The sequence below is a fragment of the Trachypithecus francoisi genome, unplaced genomic scaffold (assembly GCF_009764315.1).
Source record: "Trachypithecus francoisi isolate TF-2019V2 unplaced genomic scaffold, Tfra_2.0 Lachesis_group0, whole genome shotgun sequence".
NCBI lineage: Eukaryota > Metazoa > Chordata > Mammalia > Primates > Cercopithecidae > Trachypithecus > Trachypithecus francoisi.
The window spans coordinates 66,712,352-66,732,904 of NW_022681453.1; the positions used below are offsets into that span (position 1 = coordinate 66,712,352).

Consider the following 20,553-nt stretch of genomic DNA (forward strand, 5'->3'; position numbering starts at 1 on the left):
CTACAACTCCATCCTACACCTCCAACATAAATTGCTTACAGTGTCCATGGCAAATATTTGTCAGAGGTCAGTAACACATCCTTATTGAAATGCATATATAGTGGTAAAGCTGTAGTAGTTAGCATACATTTCTTCTTCCTATTTAGGTTTCAGTTCCTTGGTTCTTAACATGCTAGGCAACAAGCTGCTTCTCTCTTTTGTCCACTAGTTCTCTGCAGTGGAACTCTCCCGACATCAGGGTAGAAGTGGGGAGGGGAACTGAACAAGATCCTTTCATAATTAGCTGGTCATCTTTCACACTGGTCAGACTGGACAGACAAGTGACTTAAAGCTCATCCCGGGCTACAAGTCTTCTGCATTATTGGTGGCATGGGCTGGAGATTTCCACCATAATCCTAACTTCAAAGGAGAAACAATCAAAACTCATTTTCTTAAAGTTTCTAAGTATTCATTAAAAAACTCACAATACAAGACTGGATTTTTATACTATTGGAATAAATCAACTAGGAAATATTTACAAAATATTCACTGTGTGTTCTGAACTGGGCTGCAGAACTACAAGACATGGTCATCCCATCCTCATAGAGTTTTCATATGGATTAGGGCATAAAATACAAGACATAAATATTCAGTGAAGCAGTAAACAGTACAAGATAAAATACAGGTAACTGCTAACTGATGGAGTATCATCTCTAAGTACAGAGAAACTCAGAGGAGATAGAAATTAAAAAGGACCGAAATGATCAATGCAGGCTTGAGGCATAGTAAATATTTTGGCTGGGAAAGGACAGAGGGAGGGAAGGTGTTAAAAACCGTGGAACAGCATGGGCAAAGATTTCACATTAGGAATAAACATGATGTGTTATGGGGCCAGTAAAGAGATCAATTTCTCAAGAATCATGTATGTCTAGAGAACAAGGGGAAATGCAGAAGATAAGTAAAGAGGAGCCAAGGCAAAAAAAGAGGCTAGATTTCATATCAAAAAGGTATGGGATTAGATAAGAAACAGGACTGATCAAAACGTGGGATCCTCCATAGACTGCTGGTGGGGATGTAAACTGGTGCAGCCACACTGGAAAAAATGTTTGGCAGTTCCTTAAAAAGTTAAACATAGAGTTATCATTTGACCCAACAAATCTACTCGTGTGTGTGTGTGTGTGTGTTTGTGTGTGTCTGTGTACATACCTAGGAGAAATAAAAATATATGTCCACACAAACATTTGTACATAAATGTTCATAGCAACATTACTCATAACAACCAAAGGTGAGAACAACCCAAATGTTCACCAGTTGGGTAAATGGATAAATAAAATGTGGTATATCCACACAATGGGATACTATTTTGCTGTAAAAAGGAATGAAGTACTGATACATATTATAATATGGAAGAAGCAGCCAGTCACAAAAGATCATATGTTTTATGATTTTATTTATGTGAAATATCCAGGAAAGTCCAAATGTACAGAAGCAGAAAGTAGATCAGTGTTTGTCTAAGACTGGGGCTTTGGGGGCCTAGGGAGTGACAGTTAAAGGGTATGCAGTTGCTTTTTGATGTGGTGAAAATGTTCTAAAATTGATTGTGGTTATGGTTGCATAACTGTGAATATATTAAAAAACACTTAATTGTATACTTTAAATGAATGAATTGTATGGCATGTGAATTACATCTTATAAAGCTGTTACAAAAAGGAAGGCATGGAAAAGGACTTTAAAAATCCAAGTATGACTTAATTAGTGAAACTGACATTTGTAGTTGGCAGGAACCTTGATAACAAGGTAGCCTCTAGGATACTTGGTGTAGCAAGTTGAGTAATGAGACATGGCAAGTCCAACTTCGGATGTGGCAGGGAGATAAAGGGTAGGCAGGAGGGAAGACATGGCAATGTAAACATCTTATCTGGAGAAGGAAGCACCCCAGAATCTTTGTGGCTAGGAATTTTGTACCTACACTTCATTAGACCAAACTTCTCTAAAGCAGGAAATGTGTTATTTCTTTCTGTATCTCCCGTGGTTTGTAGAGGGCCTAGATTTTAGTGGATACTCAAGGTATGTCTTTTGAGTGCATGATTAATAAAATAGATATTAAACCTGTAGGTGTCCAGCATGACTATGTGGACAAGTGGTGCCCATGAGGAGGTTTTTATCAGCCTGAGGATAAATGAGAAAAATAAGGTCAATAAGGCACCTGTATTAGCTGAAAGAAGTAGGCAGAAAATCAATAAAAATATAAGAGACTTAAAAGACTTGGACAGTACTATCAACCAATTTGATCTAATTGATATTTACAGAACAGTCATCCCAACAACAGAATACACATTCTTTTCAGGAACACAAAATATTTATCCAGATAAATCATATTCAGGATTATAAAGCAAGTTTTAATAAATTTAAAAAATATTAATATCAAACAGAGTATGTTGACTCCAATGGAATTAAATTAAAAACAAATCACAGAAAAATGTTTGGAAAAATCACTGGAAACTTGGAAACCAAATAACACACTTCTAAACCTGAGGGCCAAAGAAGAAATCAAAAGGAAAGTTGGAAGGTATTTTAAACTGAATTAAAATGAAAGCACAGCATATCAAAATTTGAGGGATGCAGCTAATACAATATTTACAGTGAAATTTATAGCACTAAATGTCTATATTATAAGAAAGGTTTTTAAATCAATGACTTCAGTTTCCAAATGAGTAACTAGAAAAAGGAGAGCAAATTAAACTAGAATAAATCAGAAGAAAGGAAATGACAGAGATCAGAGTAGAAATAAATGAAATAGACAACAAAAATATAGAGAAAAATCACTAAAGTCAAAAGCTGATTCTTTGAGAAGATTAATAAAGTTGATGAATCTCTAGTCAGACTGATCAGAAAAAAGAGAGAAGATGCATATTTACAGTATGATAAATTAGAGAAGTGACATCACTATAGATGCTGCAGGCATTATAATGATAGTCTGAGAACATCATAAACAATATTACAAATAAAGTTACATCAATAAATTTGACGATGTGGACAAAGTCTTTGAAAGACAAACTATCAAAGCTGACTCATATATACGGAAATAGCATTCTATCCATTAAATAAATTGAATTTGCAGTTCAAAATTTTCCCACAGGCCATGCACAGTGGCTCATGCCTGTAATCCCAGCACTTTGGGAGGCCAAGGAGGGTGGATCACTTGAGGCCAGGAGTTAGAGACCAGCCTGGTCAACATGGTGAAACCTCATCTCTACTAAACATGCAAAAATTAGCTGCTGGTGGTAGCTCATGCCTGTAATCCCAGCTACTCGGGAGGCTGAGGCAGAAGCATCTCTTGAACCTGGGAGGCAGAGGTTGCAGTGAGCCAAGATCACGCCACTTTGCTCCATCGTGGGTGACAGAGCGAGACTCCATCTCAAAACAAAACAAAACAAAAAAATCCCACAAAGAAAACCAACTAAAGGTGGCTTCACTGATGAGTTCTGCCAAAGATTTAAGGAAGAATTAATACAAATTCTACAAAAGTCTTATAGAATATCAAAAAAGGAGTCAATACTGCCAAACTCATTCTGAGATCACCATTACTCAGACACCAAAACCAGGCAAAGATATTACAAGAAAATAAAACTATAGACCAATAGTCCTCATGAACATAGAAGCAAAATCTCTTAACCAAATTTTAGTAAATTAAACACACAAATACATGTGCAAAAAGGAATATACATTATGACCAAGTAGGATTAATCCCAGGAACAAAAGATTGGTTTGACATTCAACTACATGAATATACTACAAAAGAAAAACCACATCCTTTTCTGAATAGATACAGAAAAAGTACTGATAACATCCAACCTCCATTCCTGATAAAAGCTCTCAGCAATATAGGAACAAAAGGGAACTTCCTCAACTCTATAAAGGGCATCTATGAATGTTAGCATCATACTTAGTGCTGAAAGACTGAACACTTTCCCCCTGAGATCAAATGCAGACAGCAATGTCTGTTTTCACTGTATCTATACAAGATTATACTGGAAGTTCTAACCAGTTCAGTTGGATTGAATCAGGCTAAGTAAGACTGATAATATGATCTAAATTCTAAACCTAAACAAACAAAAACAAGCAACCAAATAAAAAGGCCAAAATAATTTTTTTGAAGTTGCTTCTTTTCTTCTTTTAGGCATATTCATTAGTACAAATTAGGCTAATAAATTGTTCCTGATAAAGATTCTTAGGAGGCCTACATCAGTTAAAAATATAAGAATAATTTAAAATTTAATGGTTTCTGGATCTTTGTACCTCAATAACCCTGTTCATAGTCTTAAAATCCTTACCAAAACATGTTTTCTTTCATGTAATTTACTTTGTTGATAATGCAGAGCTAAGTTTCAGCCCCAGTTTATGAAGTCAGCATTACTGTGGTTTGTTGTGTGAGAGTTTTCTGACCACTTCTCTGAGATCACTGATCTTCCTTATCTGTGCCTATATCTAGGTACTGTGTCACTGTCCTCTCAGGAGTTATTTTTGCCCCATTTTCTTTCTTTATTCATTTGTTTACTCAACAAGTATTTATTGAGGAACCACTACTGGCCAAGCAGGCACTGTTTTAGAAAGAAGAAATGCAATAATATTCAAGATGGACAAAGAGATGTTCAATACACTCCAACCTGATTGGTTGTGTCCACTCTCAATTATTTGCACACTAAACTTTCTCTTTGTGTAAGGACCGAGGTGTCAGGACAATTGGTGAACACCCAGGGTTCAAGGTAGTGGACCAGTGTCTTCACTTGGAGACTACTGGCTGATCTGGCAGCCTCTCAGGAGCTAGAAGGCACGTGGTGCTCAGAAGGCAAAACTGGTTCTTTTAGCAACTCCTGTGGCCTCTTTGGGGAACAGATCACCTGGAGCAGATGTGGCTTTCTTACTAGCTAGATATATTACTTTAGGAAAATCATTCCGACTTCTCTGGGTCTTACCTTCCTCACCTATGAAAGAATAATACTCAAGAATATTTACTGAACATAGTATATAGGCACTATCCTAAGCACTCTGTGCATATTAACTAACATTATCCTCATAATAAACTTATAAGTTTCATGATCTCTATTTCTCAGGTGAGAGAGAAAAGTGAGGCACAAGGACACTAAGTGACTGCCCAAGGTCATAAAGCAATTAGGTGGCCATTAAAATTTAAACCAACTCAGTCTGGCTTGAGATTCCAAACAGTTAACTATTACACTATACTACCTACTCACATGCAGGAGTGAAATTAGACACCTATTAAGTTGTCTATCTCTAGTTACAACAGGTTAACTGGTATAAATGTAGGTTGAGAAAATGGATATATTTTAAAAATGAAATGGTAGAGATGTGTAATGCTTGTGGCAACATGAGGGGCCATAATTGGGAAAATGGTCTAACCTGAATGACATCCTGATCTCCATGCATAGCCAGGACTTCCCTACCTGGGGACTTTCCATTATTTTTTTCATCAACTTTTTTGAGGTATAATTTATATACACTCATTTTAAGTGTATAGTTCTGAGTTTGGGCAAATGTATATGCTTGGTAACTACCACTGCCACCATCCCAAAAGGTTCTGTGGTGTCCCTTAAAGTCAGCCTCTACCCCCTCGCAGCCTTAGGCCACCAATGATCTGCTTTCTTTCTGTCAGTAGAGACAGAATGTCACATAAATGAAATCATACACTATGTACTATTTTTTTAAGTCTGTATTCTTTTGCTTAGCAGAATATTTTGTGACTCTTCCTCCAAGGAGTACAGTAGATCCTTCTCCATATCCACAAATCCTATCTGCTCTTCAAGACTCATCTCCAATGATTTTTTTTTTCCTTACTTCGAATCCTAACCTGAATTGTATTGTAGTATGTCCTCACAGCAGGTATATAAATAAAATCACATAAGTGTGGAATATTTTCTATTCAAAATTTGTATGTTATCCACTTATAATCAATCAATTATTATGCTTACCAAGTCATATCTCTAAGTCACCTCTTTAAACATCTTTAATATTTCTTTTGGCAGGTTGACTTGCAATTTTTGCATTTGGGCATTTTATTTTCTGCATAGTATCTTGCCTTTAATTCACATAACAGGGAAGATGGAGATGAAAACCATTTCACTCTTAGGAGCAACGACAGGGAATCTTTAAACTGATAATCATCGATCCACAAAAAAGCAACATAAGTTAAAAAATAATTTAGATATCTGCCCGAGAGAGAATACTCTTTTTCTTTCTTATTTATTTATTTATTTATTTATTTATTTATTTATTTAGAGACGGAGTCTTGCTCTGTTGCTCAGGCTGGAGTGCAGTGGTGTGATCTTGGCTCACTGCAACCTCCGCCTCCTAGGTTCAAGTGATTCTCCTGCTTCAGCCTCCCAAGCAGCTGGGACTACAGGTGCATGCCACCACACCCAGCTAATTTTTTGTAGTTTTAGTAGAGACGGGGTTTCACCATGTTACCCAGGCTGGTCTTGAACTCCTGATCTTGTGATCCAACCACCTTGGCCTCCCAAAGTGTTGAGACTATAGGTGTGAGCCACCGCGCCTGGCCTCTTTTGCTTTTAAAAATGTTTTAAAAAGGAACTAACAGTTCCTTTTAAAATGAAATATAAAATTTTACTTGAGATTATTATCCAATATAATGTTTCCAAATTATTTATTTTATTTGGGGAGTAATATGAGGGAAAAGAATAAATGAAGGGGAAGAGAAATAAAAAAAGCTAGTAGAAAGATCTGAACATAGGAGAACTGCTTGAACCTGGGAGATGGAGGTTGCAGTGAGCCGAGATTGTGCCACTTTACTCCAGCCTGAGCGACAGAGCAAGACTCTGCCTCAAAAAAGCAAACAACCAACAAATAAAAAGATCTGAACACAGAACATAGCATATAGACACAAAGAGACTTACAGGCTCACAAAGAAACCACCACCAAGAAAGACACATAGATCTCACAGAGGGGCAAATACAGGACATGCATGCACTTAGAAGCTAACATATTCTTTTATGCTGTAATATTCCCACCTTGTGGTATTTTAGGGTATTTCCCCTAAAAGATTTTAAAATCAAATGGTTGCTCATTATAAGCATAAATGGGAATCACCTCTTGGCACACATTCTCAGTTGCGTCAATTGAATTAAGCTGAACGCTAGAGATTAGAAACCCCCTGCCAGTCTAGGACTCCCAGCTCTTACACAGATAATGAGGGCCAGGTCACACAGATAATGAACTTGATGCTTCTTGCCCAATTCCTGTGGTAAGAGCATGAAGGAAGATCCAGACCCAATTCCCTTCTCTAATCCCAGCCATGATTTTTTTATCTCCCTTCCATCTTCTCTGGCTGTCCCCACAATTTATCCCCCATTCCCCAACTTCCAGCAGTACCAGCAATTCCTAGAAAGGTCAGCTCCATTTGACTTCCATCCTCACCATGGCTGCATGCCTGTTTTTTGACTAGTGAGTATTGGTGTGAGGTGCATGCACTTTGTGCATGATCATCCTGAGAGAAGAAAGAAGGTGATTTCGTACTTACATGATGTTCCATTTAAACTTGATGGTGGGGATGTGACCAAAGCTTGTCCAAACAGAGCCTAGAATACCTTGGCCACAGTGATTGATTCAAGAACGGTTGTTGGCTCAAACAGTTCCCTGCAAAGGCCTCTAGGTAGTGCTGACAGGTCAAATCAACTAGACTGCTATTCACTCCTTCATTCATTCTATGAATATTGCAGCATCAGACATTCTGCACATACAGATGAACAATACAGGCATGGTTCCTGATCTTGTGAAGCTTAGAGTACAGCAAAGGAGTAGTGAAGAGACAGCTGAGAAGGGATGTGAGGAGGGCTTGAAGGTCTCCAAGAAGAGGTCAGAAGGCAGTGGGTTGTATGCTCATAAATCACCTGCTAGTGCTACTTTGGAGGCATATGAGTTGATTGATATATATTTTTTTGAGGAGAGAGAAAGGAAAAAATTGTGATTGACCCTTATAACCAGAATTTTAACTAAAAAGTGTCTACTTCAGTCAACTGAAGAGATGTGGAAGCTTAAGTTGGGTATATAAACATCAAAAATGAGGAAGCAAGAATGATCAGAAAGGGTGTTGTGGGAATATGATTTGAAAAGACTTCCAGGGGAAAGTAGATTTGGAAAACAATTTAAATGTTCATGGTAGAAAATGACAGCAGTGATAAAAATTGATGGCCCTTCTGGTGTGGGCTATGGCCTACGCAAAGATGCTGTGCCAAAAACTAATGAGTGATTTGTGAGGAGGTGTCATGCAGGTTGGCTTACAGGGGAAGAACTGAGAGAAGGCAGACATGGAGTTCTAGCTGGAGACCTGGATTTGATTATAGGTGATAAATTTCCATATAGGTCTTAATATTGAGAATGAATAATTGCTAGTTGATTTCCTGATGAAGATATAGGTCTTAATGAGAATTAATAATTGCTAGTTCATCCCCTGGCCAAGATCTCAAATTCTGGAATGCCCACCCAACAACCTGGGTTCCTGAGGCTCAAAGGAGATCCACACCAAGCACTCAGAACATTTTGGCCAATATCCCATGTTATTCCTCCCTAGAGTTCTGATCCCATTTTCCTATCTGTGCTCTCTCCTGGGGGGATTTTGCCAGACCATGTAAGAGTCAGGAGAACATATCTTTACCTGGGCCATGGTTGGGTGAAGTGTCTTTGTAGTGGACATTTTGAATGTTGGCTGCTTTGCTTCTATTTCTTCCTCCTTTTGATAATGGCATCCTGACTTCCCACTGGGGATTCACTCCCCGCTTACTCTAAGTCTATGTACTCTGGAGGACTGCTAGCATTAGGGATGGATCCATTACCTAGGAATGGTCAATAAACGTGGTTTCTGGAACTTTTACAGGATATCTTGGGAAGTAAGGAGATCCTAGCTTCAAGCTGCTACAGAAGCTGAAAATTGCTAACCCTGGGGAATGAAGAACAGAAAGATGAGATGAAAATACCTAGCATTACCTGGAACACTTCTGAGATTTTTAGTAACATGACCCACTACATTTCCTCTTTTTTTGTTTATGCCTATTTGGTTAGGGCTTTCTATTACACAACTAAAAGTCCCAGTTGTGACTATTGCCTGTCATGGCTTTTTTTTTCTCTCACAGGTCTTTTTTTTCTCTCACAGGTCTTGACCATCTGAATTTTATTTCCTTATCTGGAAGAGGAGCCATTGAAGAGTAGAACTGCCAAGTTTCCCCCTTGAAACCTGTTTTTCCTTCAACCCTACCCTTGTCTTGCAGTTTTTTCGACTTGGGGTCCTCCTTGCACTGGACATGAAAGGTAAGAAAGAAAAGACGATAGTATCAACCACCTAAAAGATTGTCCCCTTACTCCTCCTACTTAAAACCCTACACCTTAGCATCGTCACTCCTGAAGACTTTAGAGTTTCTGACCTTCATTACAGCACCTCTATCCTGACAGGGTAGGGGTTCCATGTGAAGAAGGAAGCTCTGAGTACCCCACAGAAGTTAGAAATTTTAGCCAACAGTGATGGTTGGGTGAGAGGTTCCCATAAAAGAAGGGCTGAGAACTTGTAGATTCTGACTCATTCGACCAACTTAGACAGTCACTCCTTGTCTTTCATGAGAATCTCTATAGTGACTGATACAAGTTGTATGCTTTTTGCTTCTTGGTATCCTTCCCAAAGGGTTTGTGGTGGTTGGGTTCTGTATACAAAGCTGTTCTAGTTATCATTTTTAGCTAAACGATGGATTAATTAGAGGTGTACTGAAATTCTACTATAATAATCATACATCTGTTTAGAGTTTGAAAGTTTACAAATTGCTTTTACATATACCATGTCATTTAATGTCACGAACCTAAGTCAAAAGAACCTTGAGTGGAAAGTAAGCTAGACATTAAGTCTGTGTCACAGATGGAGACACTGTGACTTACAGCTGTGGTTTGCCTAAGATCACACAGCTAAGAAATGGGGGCACTGGAGGCTGAGACATTCCACTCAAATTCAGGAGTCCCCACCCTCTCCACTGTCATGCAGTCTCTCTGATAGGTCAGTTTGGAACTAAGGAAAATACAAAAGGAGTATAAAACATGGTCTGATTGAAAAAATAAGGCACGTATGCAAGACCCAAACAGCTATATAGCTCTTGAAATGAAAAAGATTATGATGTCTGTCCTGTGTGTAATTCAAAAATACAAAACAAGGCTAAACAACTGTGGGAACTCCTCTGAAGTTCTGATTTTTCCTACGATAACGACTTCAGTACTTCTTTTTGAAACATTCAATATCAAATCTTTTTACAAAGAGTTTTTGTTTTCTGTGCCTTTGATTTGCTTTTGTCCTAAGTCGCACTTAGCTGACCTGCTGGGTGGCTTGGTATAGGCTGTCAGTAATGTCATGGCAAAAGTGGTGACTGAATACAATAATACTAGCTTTATGCCACTTAGTATATGGAATGTAATAGGTACTCAAAAGATACTTTACTCACAAGGGAACAATATTGATAATTTAGACATTAGAAAAATACCCCACTCATTACTAAATCTGTTCTGGGATATTTGAAAACTTTTGGGGACCATACTTTAGTTATTCTGAACCACTGGACTAAAGAACAGTTGACTCAAGGCTTTAAATAGATAATCAAATTACTATCAATTTTGCTCAAATCAGTTGCTCAAGATTTAAAAAAGGTACTTTGAATCCAACACTCCATTTAGTGGTCTCATTTAAATATTGCCCTTTTCAAGTAACCACTATTTTTCTTGCCTGGAGTAGAAGCCCACCTCTGCTTTATTATACAGCAAATTGCTATATAAGTGAAGGACGCACCTGCCACGCCTCAACTTTCTTGATGTCTGCACAGGAGCCGTTGGTGAAGAGCCCTCTCCCAGGTAAGCAGGTATATATATCTTGCAAGGCATGGGCAATGGAGTAGACTGCTAAGTACACATTGTAGGATATCCGTAAATGCGTGTAATCTATGTAAGGGGTCTCAACACTGCTGATGTTCTCATCCCCTGTACAGAGGGGTCGGAAGGCTGTCGAACTGTTGCTAAACCTGCCTCCACTTTCTTCGTGACCTCTCAGAAAGGTGTCCACAGGTAAAGGTCCTTTAACACCTTCTTGGAGGTGGCAGTTAAATGTTTCTTCCCAAAACTCCTTGGCAAAACCATTGTGGACAGACTTCCTGGGATGGACCTTCTTCAGGAATTCCCGAAAGCCTGGGATCTGCCCAGCCTTCAGAGCAAATCCAATGGTGCCTCCAACCACGTGGAAGTACTCGGGCATGGCGATCAGGGAGGAGCTGGCCCAGGCCTCACTGGCCAGCCAGATCTTGCCTGTGATATTGCGCCGGACAATCTCCTTGATGAGGGGCTCAAGGTCTGGGCCACTGGAGAAAACCACGATGACTTTGGCCGTGGAATTTTGAATCACCTCCACCACATGCTGGATCTCTTCCTCATCAGAGTACTGGGAGATGAGTTCACTGAAGTCAATGCAGATGTCCCTTTCCTCAGCTTCCTCTCGGAACTTCTCAATCCCTGGCCGCCCGTAGTCATCATCAGCTGCAATTGTGCCCACCCAGTTCCAGCGGAAATACTCAATGATGTCTGCCATGGCAGTGGCCTGGTGCTCATCATTGGGGATGGTTCGGAGGAAGGACTTGAATTGATTCTTGTTGCTGAGGAGTCTGCTGGAGGAGGCGTAACTGACCTGGAGAGAACCAAGAACATGGTGAATGAGTGAGTGAGTGAGTGAGTGAGTGAGGAGGTGCTGAGTGAGCCTCCAGGCTGTTGTGGAGGTGGCTTTCTGAGCATGCCTTGGTCTCATTTATCAACTATGCTGTTCACTGTGTACAGGATGAAAGAAAGCGTAAGGAAAAGCAGCATCTGTTCCACTCCAGCGTGAGCACTTAAGCACCTTTCAGTCATCCCAATTCCCAATGGATGGTTCTTCACAATGCTACTTTCAAAACTGGGTCTGGCCATAAAATCAACCCAACAATAGTGGGATGTGCTTAGCCTTTCAAGAAGAGTCTTTATGCACCATTTCATGTTTCCTCTAACCTCCTCTGTGCTGCCTCATTGGTTATAGTATATCCATGTACACAACTTTGGCCTGTTGTGCTCAGCTTCTGATCTGAACAGTTTAACTTCCCTTTACTGCAATAAACACTTTGTCCATAATCTGCCTCTGGAAGGAATCAGTTTCCCCATGGATTATAAACTTAAGGCTCTTCAGAGGAGTCCCCGGGAATTCCCTTTTCTTATTCTGCCTAATTTCTCTCTTCCCATCCTCTGGTTATTCCTCCTCCTCCCTCTCCTCCCCACACCCCAGTACTTTAGAAAAAAGTAACCTTAATTGCAGTCATTTCTGAGAACTGTTTCTTTTAGGCTCAGTTAGACCATTAGGCTCAATCCCCCTGCATCACAATAACAATGACGTGTGTAATTAAATATCATCAGAAAAACCTCCCTTCCTCTCCATCCCACTATTGTTGGATTGATTTTATGACCAGACCCACTTTTGAAGGTAGCATTGTGAAGAATCTTCCATTGGGAAGCACCTTCCAGAGCCCTTCCTTTATTCATTTATAGGTGACGGCTGAGCCTGCTTGACAGGCTTTTGATGTGGGTCTCGAAAATCTTAGAGGCTAAACAGGAACCCTGGAGAAGCTGTCTTGACATGTTTGCACTCTCTAAGACATAGCCACTTCTGCATCTGAGCAAGGGTGTGGACTACCAGGGGAAGAAAGTCTTGCCCTTGATGTTAAGAGATCGTTGCTTGAAGAAGTAGCCAAATACCATGTAAAGCATTAGTTAGTGCAGAACTTTCCCACTTCTTTTCACATTATGGCAACACATGGAGCAAATGGAAGAAGCTGATCAACCTTGGTGGGAGTGCTCTGACCACTCAGGCCCCACCTGGCCACCCCAAAGCTTGAGGGGATCCACATCTTTGATGAGGCCGGCTTCAGCTCATTTGCAGCACTCTGTGTCATCAAGGCTCACCACTTAGGAAGTTCCAAGTTATGGGAACATTTTTTCTGAAGAACGAAACATTTTAACACAAATAGAATTTCTTCTAGGAAATGAAGTAGCTTAATACCTTGTGTTCTCTAGTTTTTCCAGAGAGATTTTGAACTTCTTAAGAAAACAAGTCAAAAGTATTTGGGAGAATGCCTTTTTAATATCTCTCACCAATTAAAACAATTAATTTTCCATGTCCAATATTTTTAAATAAAATTTTCCAAAGCGTTTCTTCTTATCAATGGATAGTTTCTATATTAGAAACATAAAAGGTGTTGGTCTGTGAAAAAATTAGGCCAACTTGACTAAAAAGCAAGTATGATTGTTTTCTGACAAGTGCTTTTATTTTAGAAGGTATAGTATAAAATTGATTATTTTTTCCTTTATCAGAATAAAGTATTCTCGAAATACAACAGAACTTCATGAGGCAGGTGGTTAAATTAAATAATTTGTTTAGATGTTACTGTTTTCAGAGAATTCTGTTAGCAGACCCAAACGATAGGTCTCTGAATCAGATTTTTGCAAACCCAAAACCTACCGTTTAAAAAAATCCATCCATTATTGCTTGCTTCTTGATTTTTTGAAAAAAGGTCAAAAGGGCTTTAATGGAATAAAAAAATTAAAAACAATAATATTCCTCATGGAACATGGATATGTTCTCTTAAGGAATATATTTATAATGTTTCCCAAGTTTTTAAAAGCAACTCTAAAGTGGAGTAAATACCATTTTGTGTCCCAACCCCCCCAAAAAACCCTCAGAAACACACAAAACTTTTTTTATTGTAAGAGGGGAGAATTTCATGAATGATTCAGAAAACTGTTCCAACCGCAATTTGTCTAGCTGGTCTGCCTGTTCCATCCACTTGGTGGCGTGGCTGGCATACAAAATACCCCTGGGTTCATGACCCCACCCGGCAGGGCAGTGGCTCCCAGCCCAGCTGCACATTAGAATCACTTCTGGAGTGTTAAAACCTCCTGACACCCAGGCTGCATCTCAGCTCAATTAAAGCTTGTTCTTTGGAGAGTGGGACTTAGGCACCAGTATCTTTAAAGCTCCCTAAGTGATTCCAATAGGTAGCCATGGCAGACATGGCAGAGAACCCCTACTGTAGATAGACTCATGTTGGTTTGATTGATAATCAAAGCACTTTCATAATTCAAATTCAACTTAACCTTATCTTTCATCCAAACCACAAAGAATTAACAACCCCCCCCCCCGCCCCCTGCCACCTTTCATGTTCTTTCTTTACTTGACATCTTAGCCTGTTGGCTATGGGGTAACAATAACTTACTTTAACTGTGTATCTAAATTTGAATATACGCAGCACGTTTACTGATACAGGCTTTGTCAGATCACTTTGGCACAAAAGTTACAAAGCTAGGGCTTCCCCATGGGAAATACCTTTAATTCCCTGAAGTAAGGATTCCATAAATGATGACAAAACTGTCTCTTGTCTCATGTATATAAAGAGATAATGGCAATCACCATAAAAAAAAAAACCAAAAAAAAAAAATGGAGCCCTCCCAACATAGAAATGTAAATTTATCAAAGGTACTCTTACAAATTTTCAATATTAAGCATTCAAAAAAATAACTTTAAGGTGTAGTTTATAATTTAATTTCAAACTTAATGTAAGGATGCATCACAATTGAGCTAATTCTCCCACCTACAGACATTTAGGTTGTTTCCATTATTTCACTATTATAAAATGATGTCATAGATTCATAAATATTAAACTGAAAAATGCTTTGCTCTATAGTGTTAAGAAGGAAAATGCCATGTTATAAAATGGCATTTCACATTTGTTATCTTTTTTTGGTGAAAAAATGTACCATTGAATGTTTATTAAAGCACTTGCTTCAATAAACTGTTAGTATATGAAAATGCAACCATCTCTCCACCTAGGCTGAGTTCCTGCAAAGTGGAGACTGCTTATACATATACACTGAATAAATATTTGTTGAATGAAATAGAATTTTCTCCATTTCTGAATATGCAACACAATGATTAAGTTCCTGTATTGTGAGAAAATATGCTCTGCTTCCCTCTGAGCTGAAGTTTCAACCAGACAGTAGAGAAGCAGAGACTTTTCAGGAAATGGGAATTAGGGACAGATATTTTGAATTTGAGAGGTAGGATTTACCTCATATGCTCTGATTCCTTTTAGTAAAAGCAGAAGGAATAAAAGCATTTACTAAAGGAATAGAGTGGGAAATAAATAATTGAATGTCTCTTTTTAAAAAAAGACACAGTTTTATGCAAGATACATTTAAAAGAATTTTGGAAGAGTAGTGAAGAAATCATTGACACTGTGGACACTGGAGTTTCAGAAATCCCAAATGCTCATGATACAGCATATCAACGAAATCACGGGTCTTTTGTGCCAGAGATAAGAAAATAGCAAACTGTATGGATATTGGGCATGGCACCCCCAAGCTTGCTTATTCTGACCCTGCTCCCAGTGCCCCATCTGAGAAGGCGTGAGTACCTGGGGAATGTAGAAGAGCCCCAGCAGATTTGCCACTGCCGTGGAGACGCCCGAGCCAGTTGCTCCCACCACAGCAATCGTAGAGGGAATGTGCTCTGAGCAGTTGCAGAACTCATCAAGGTTCAAAGAATCAATTTTGTTTTGAGCAACAAAACTCAGGGTGGCTTCCAAGGCCTTAGAAACGGTGTTGCAAGTGTCAAATATCCTGTATCCCAGCGTCAAGTTGGGAAGAAGGGCTGGGCTGCTGTTTATCTCCTCTATGGCAAATATCATAGCCTGTAACCAGCGAAACCCACGGAAATTATACCTGGAAGAAAGAAGAAGTGGAAGAAAATGGGAAGCTTTCTAGTCAACGACTTAAAGACTGGGCAAAGCTGGGTTTGAATCATGGAACTGTTACTACTCTCTGGCTTCATGGCATGCTCTGTACAGAGCCCTCTCTGTTAAAATAGGGATGACATGGCCGGGTGTGGTGGCTCACGCCTGTAATCCCGGCACTTCGGGAGGTCGAGGCAGGTGGATGACTTGAGGTCAGGAGTTCGAAACCAGCCTGGCCAACATGGCAAAACCCTGTCTCCATTAAAAATACAAAAATTAGCCAGGAGTGGTGGTGGGTGCCTGTAATCCCAGCTACACGGGAGGCTGAGGCAGGAGAATCACTTGACTCTGGGAGATGGAGGTTGCAGTGAGCTGAGACTCTGCCATTGCACTCCAGCCTGGGTAACAGCATGAGACTCCACCTCAAAAATAAATAAATAAATAAATAAAAATAAAAGGAGGATGACACTTGCCTCACAGGGTGACTGTGAAGATGATGACATAAGATAATTATGCAAAATCTTCAGCATGGTGCCTCACACAGAGACAGAGAGCAATAATGACAATATTAAAAAGAAAAAGAAAAATAAAAGATTGCTATTTGTAGTTCATTGAATAATTTGTATCTGTCTTCTCCAGTAATGAATTTGAAGTAGCTAATGTGAGGCACTTAAATAAAAGCAATATGTAGATGTATAAGAAAAATACCAGGGTAAACATAAATAGATTAGGATATTAATATGTGGGTGCCTAAAAATAACCTCAGATCAGATTTGCAGAGTCATAAGTTTAGACTATGACATTCCTGAAGGTCAAGGGGAAAGGGACATGAATGATCTCATTTTTGTAAACAAATAACAAACCTATAAAAGCCATACACAGACAGTGGTTATTCTGGGGTGTACAACAGTGGTCATGTCTGCGTGGTGGAATGCTTAGTTTTAAAATTACGTGCTTTTGGCTTATTTATACTCTGTGTCTAAAAAAATGAACATGCATTGCTTTTCAAAGAAGAACGTTTTAAATAAAAATCAAACAAGTTAACAAGAGAATAGGGTCAGAGACATAGTTTTCACTTCCCCAGCACTTTGCTCAGCGTGAGGACTCAGTAAATGTGCTGAATCAGTGAATTTGTGTCTAGAGGAAAAAACAACTCACCAGGTTCTTTCTTTATATTGTGAGTTTCACTACTTGAACTCAGTGACAGTGACAGGAGGTGAGATATACGATCTTTTGTACTCCATTGTATTGTTAGGTTCCCTAAGCTCTTCGTCTAACTTTTAATGTGATGTTTTCTGTTTACCATTTTCTTTATGTTTCCTTCATGTATTTCTTTTTTTTTTTTTTTGAGACGGAGTCTTGCTCTGTCGCCCAGGCTGGAGTGCAGTGGCCGGATCTCAGCTCACTGCAAGCTCCGCCTCCCAGGTTTACGCCATTCTCCTGCCTCAGCCTCCCAAGTAGCTGGGACTACAGGCGCCCAGCACCTCGCCCGGCTAGTTTTTTGTATTTTTTTTAGTAGAGACGGGGTTTCACCGTGTTAGCCAGGATGGTCTCGATCTCCTGACCTCGTGATCCGCCCGTCTCGGCCTCCCAAAGTGCTGGGATTACAGGCTTGAGCCACCGCGCCCGGCCCATGTATTTCTTTAACTATTTGTTTTAAACCTACAAAGTTATTATGAAACATTACAGTTTTTTTACATTAAACATCTATGCTGCTAAGCTAATTTTATTATCTTTAACATAATTTGAAAATATATATTATTTTAGGGCAAGCCTTTTGCTTGATCTTAGGTCTGTATACACAGGGCACATGTACAGCTCTGTGCAGCGGGGTGCAACAGAATATTTGTCCACATGGGTTATGTGAAGGATGCCATCAGCATCAGTGCAATTCTGCACTTAGATTTCCTGCATTCATAAGAAAAATATGAAAATATTATCAATTTACTAGCTCTCATTAGAACATGAACAGAAATCCAGTTTTCTTGGAACAATTCTAGTTTTCATTTTCATTTTCCAGCTATTGGGAAGAGCAAGGAAAAGTGTTGGATCCCTTCGGGAAGCTGCAAGTCTCTCTAGAAGATGGGTCCAGATTTGGAGCACAGTCATAGTCTCCAGTGTAGATTAGGGGAGGTGATATACAGTCCACTGTATTCTGCAGAAGTCAGATCCTATTTTAAAGAGATGTGCTTCACCCTGGAGACTATATTCTAAAAGAGTCACAGTAAATTAGGGGGCATCAGATGGAGGACAACCAGGATGATGATGGATCTGGAAAGCATATCATGGAGAAAATGACCATAAAACAGACTATGTGGCTTGGAGAAGAAAATATTTGATGAGACATTAGCTCTCTTCAAGTGGCTGCAGAGAGAATCCATTGAGAGAGTTAGATGCATTCTGTCTTGGTGGGGTGGGATGAGGGGTGGGAGGGTGGCAACCTTCCTATGCAAAAGACTTTCTAATGGCAGTAGTTCCAAAATGCTATGGACTACATTTTACAGTTTGAAGATGCCTGGGTCATGCTGACTACTATGGTTTCTTTCAATTTAAATGCCAAAAAGAAAGAAAGAAAGAAAAAGAAAGAAAGAAAGAAAGAAAGAAAGAAAGGAAGGAAGGAAGAAAGGAAAAGAGTGAGGCAGCCAGCATTCAGGTATTATTATCCATTGGAGCATGTAAGGTCAATGGGGGATTTTACTACTCAGGTTTGCAAGACCTGCAATAAATTTCCTTCTAGGTACTTAGTCTTTCATTAAGCAACACTGCTGCCAGGTGAATGATGATCATTTAGTCACCAAATGACCACCAGGTGCTTTAACAGGCCATACATGGATTTTCTACTTAACATAATTGACATTTTATTTAAAAAGAAGTCTTCAGGGAAAAAAAAAAAGGCAGGTTGTGGGGGCAATAAGCTTCAGCATGATTACCAATCAATCACTATTATTGAAAAGATAGGACAAAGTTTGAAAAAAATATTTTGGGTTTGGTGCAGCTTTTCTCCAACCACTCAGAAGAGAAGAGACTGGCAGATTAGGCCCCTCTTCTTACCTGATACATTCCACAGACTCCGGCCTTGATTTGAGATCTTGATCTTTAGCTGCTACTCCAAAATGAATAGGAAAGAGCCCGCCAAGTATAATGTCCCCTTTCTTTTGGGCTCGCTGGTCAGGCCCATAGGCAGAGGTGTGCCAGGTGAGTGCCAAGAGGACCCAGAAGCAGCAATAAAATGCCATGGTTCTGCCTTCTCTCCAGGGCGAGGGACAAGACAGATAGGAGTTTGGAGGCTCCCAGAAATTTCTCCCTTGGAGCAGTTCACTCCCTGCAGTGGGGACACATGTCTACAGAGTGATTAATAAAAGAACAGAAGAAGTGGTGTTTGAATCTCCATTTCTGCCTTCTTCATTGCAGACTTGTAAGGTGGGTGGTCCTTGAGTCTTTGGAAGCCACATCATGTAGAGGCCTCCTGTGATGTCTTCTAAAAGGAAAGAAAGACAAAATGGATTCAGCTAAACTTAAATCCCATCTTGTTATGACTACTGCTACTGAGGTGGCTCAGAATTTCCATTTAGAGGGGTCTAGGGGTGGCAGATTGAAAAGGCCTGGCTTGGAGTCACATTTTTATAGCACTTATGTAAAATACAGGAAACTTCAATTGCCCATATTGGGGAAGAACTGTGTTAGGTTATGAAAGGTCAAATTTTAAAGAGGCCATTGATAAGACCTCCACTGGTGCTGATGCTGGATTTTAATCCATTCATTTTCCTGTGTGAATGAGGCATAAATTTGGCCTATTAGTAGCAGCAGCTCCTTTTGTTATAATAACATTAGCGATATTTTATTCAACATGTAAGTTCTTATAGAAAATATAGGATGAAGCTGAGTGCAATGGCTCATGCTTGTAATCTCAGCACTTTGGGAAGCTGAGGCAGGTGGATAACCTGAGGTCAGGAGTTCAAGACCAGCTTGACCAACACCCTATCTCACTCACCCTGTGAGTCAATTACCAATTACAGGTTGATGGGGCTAAATATCCAGCCTGCCTTGAGGTTCAGGGCCAAGCACTGGACTGCCAGCTGGACACTGCCACATGAATGTTCCACAGATTCTTTGAATTTAACAGGTCCTAAACTCACCTCCCTACCAAACTTGTTTCTCCTTCACTATTTTCTATCTTAGAAGATTACACACCATCCACAGAGACATAAAATAAGGAGCCATCTTTTCTTCTTTCTGTTCTCATAATTGTCCTTCATATTTAAACAACCTCCAAGCCCTATAGATTCTACTTCCTAAACCTCTCTGGAATCCGTTTACTCCACACCATTTCCAAGACTATTTTCAGTCCACCATCATTTTTTTTTCTTTTTCTTTTTCCCTCTCCTCTCCTCTCCTCTCCTCTCCTCTCCTCTCTTCTCCTCCCTTCCCTCCCCTCCCTCCCCTCCCCTCCCCCTCCCTCCCTCCCTCCCTCCCTCCCTCCCTTCCTTCCTTCCTTCCTCCTTCCTTCCTTCCTTCCTTCCCTCCTTCCTTCCGTCCTCCTTCCTTCCTTTCCATCTTTCAGAATCTGGCTCTGTCGCCCACACTGGAATGCAGTGGCGCCATCACAGCTCACTATAACCTCAACCTCCCGGACTCAAGCAGTCCTCTCACCTCTGCCTCTTAAGTGGCTGGGACTACAAACACATGCTACCCACACCTGGCTGATTTTTAATTTTTT

At 39.9% G+C, this 20,553-nt stretch overlaps 1 protein-coding gene across 4 annotated transcripts in view; it reads right to left on the reverse strand.

Annotated features, from left to right (window-relative positions):
- CASR (calcium sensing receptor) overlaps window positions 1-20,553 on the reverse strand; it is a 146,669-nt gene that overhangs the window by 13,591 nt on the left and 112,525 nt on the right. For 3 of the 4 annotated variants that reach the window (XM_033211041.1, XM_033211040.1, XM_033211039.1), the window contains exons 2-4: window positions 18,888-19,314; window positions 15,519-15,825; window positions 10,829-11,713 (exon numbers count right to left, since the gene is read on the reverse strand). In XM_033211041.1, the coding sequence (XP_033066932.1) occupies window positions 10,829-11,713; window positions 15,519-15,825; window positions 18,888-19,072 (1,377 nt within the window). In that variant the 5' untranslated portion in view covers window positions 19,073-19,314. Of the gene's footprint in view, window positions 1-10,828; window positions 11,714-15,518; window positions 15,826-18,887; window positions 19,315-20,553 lie in introns of those variants that run through there. The other variant, XM_033211042.1, reaches the window with a different exon arrangement.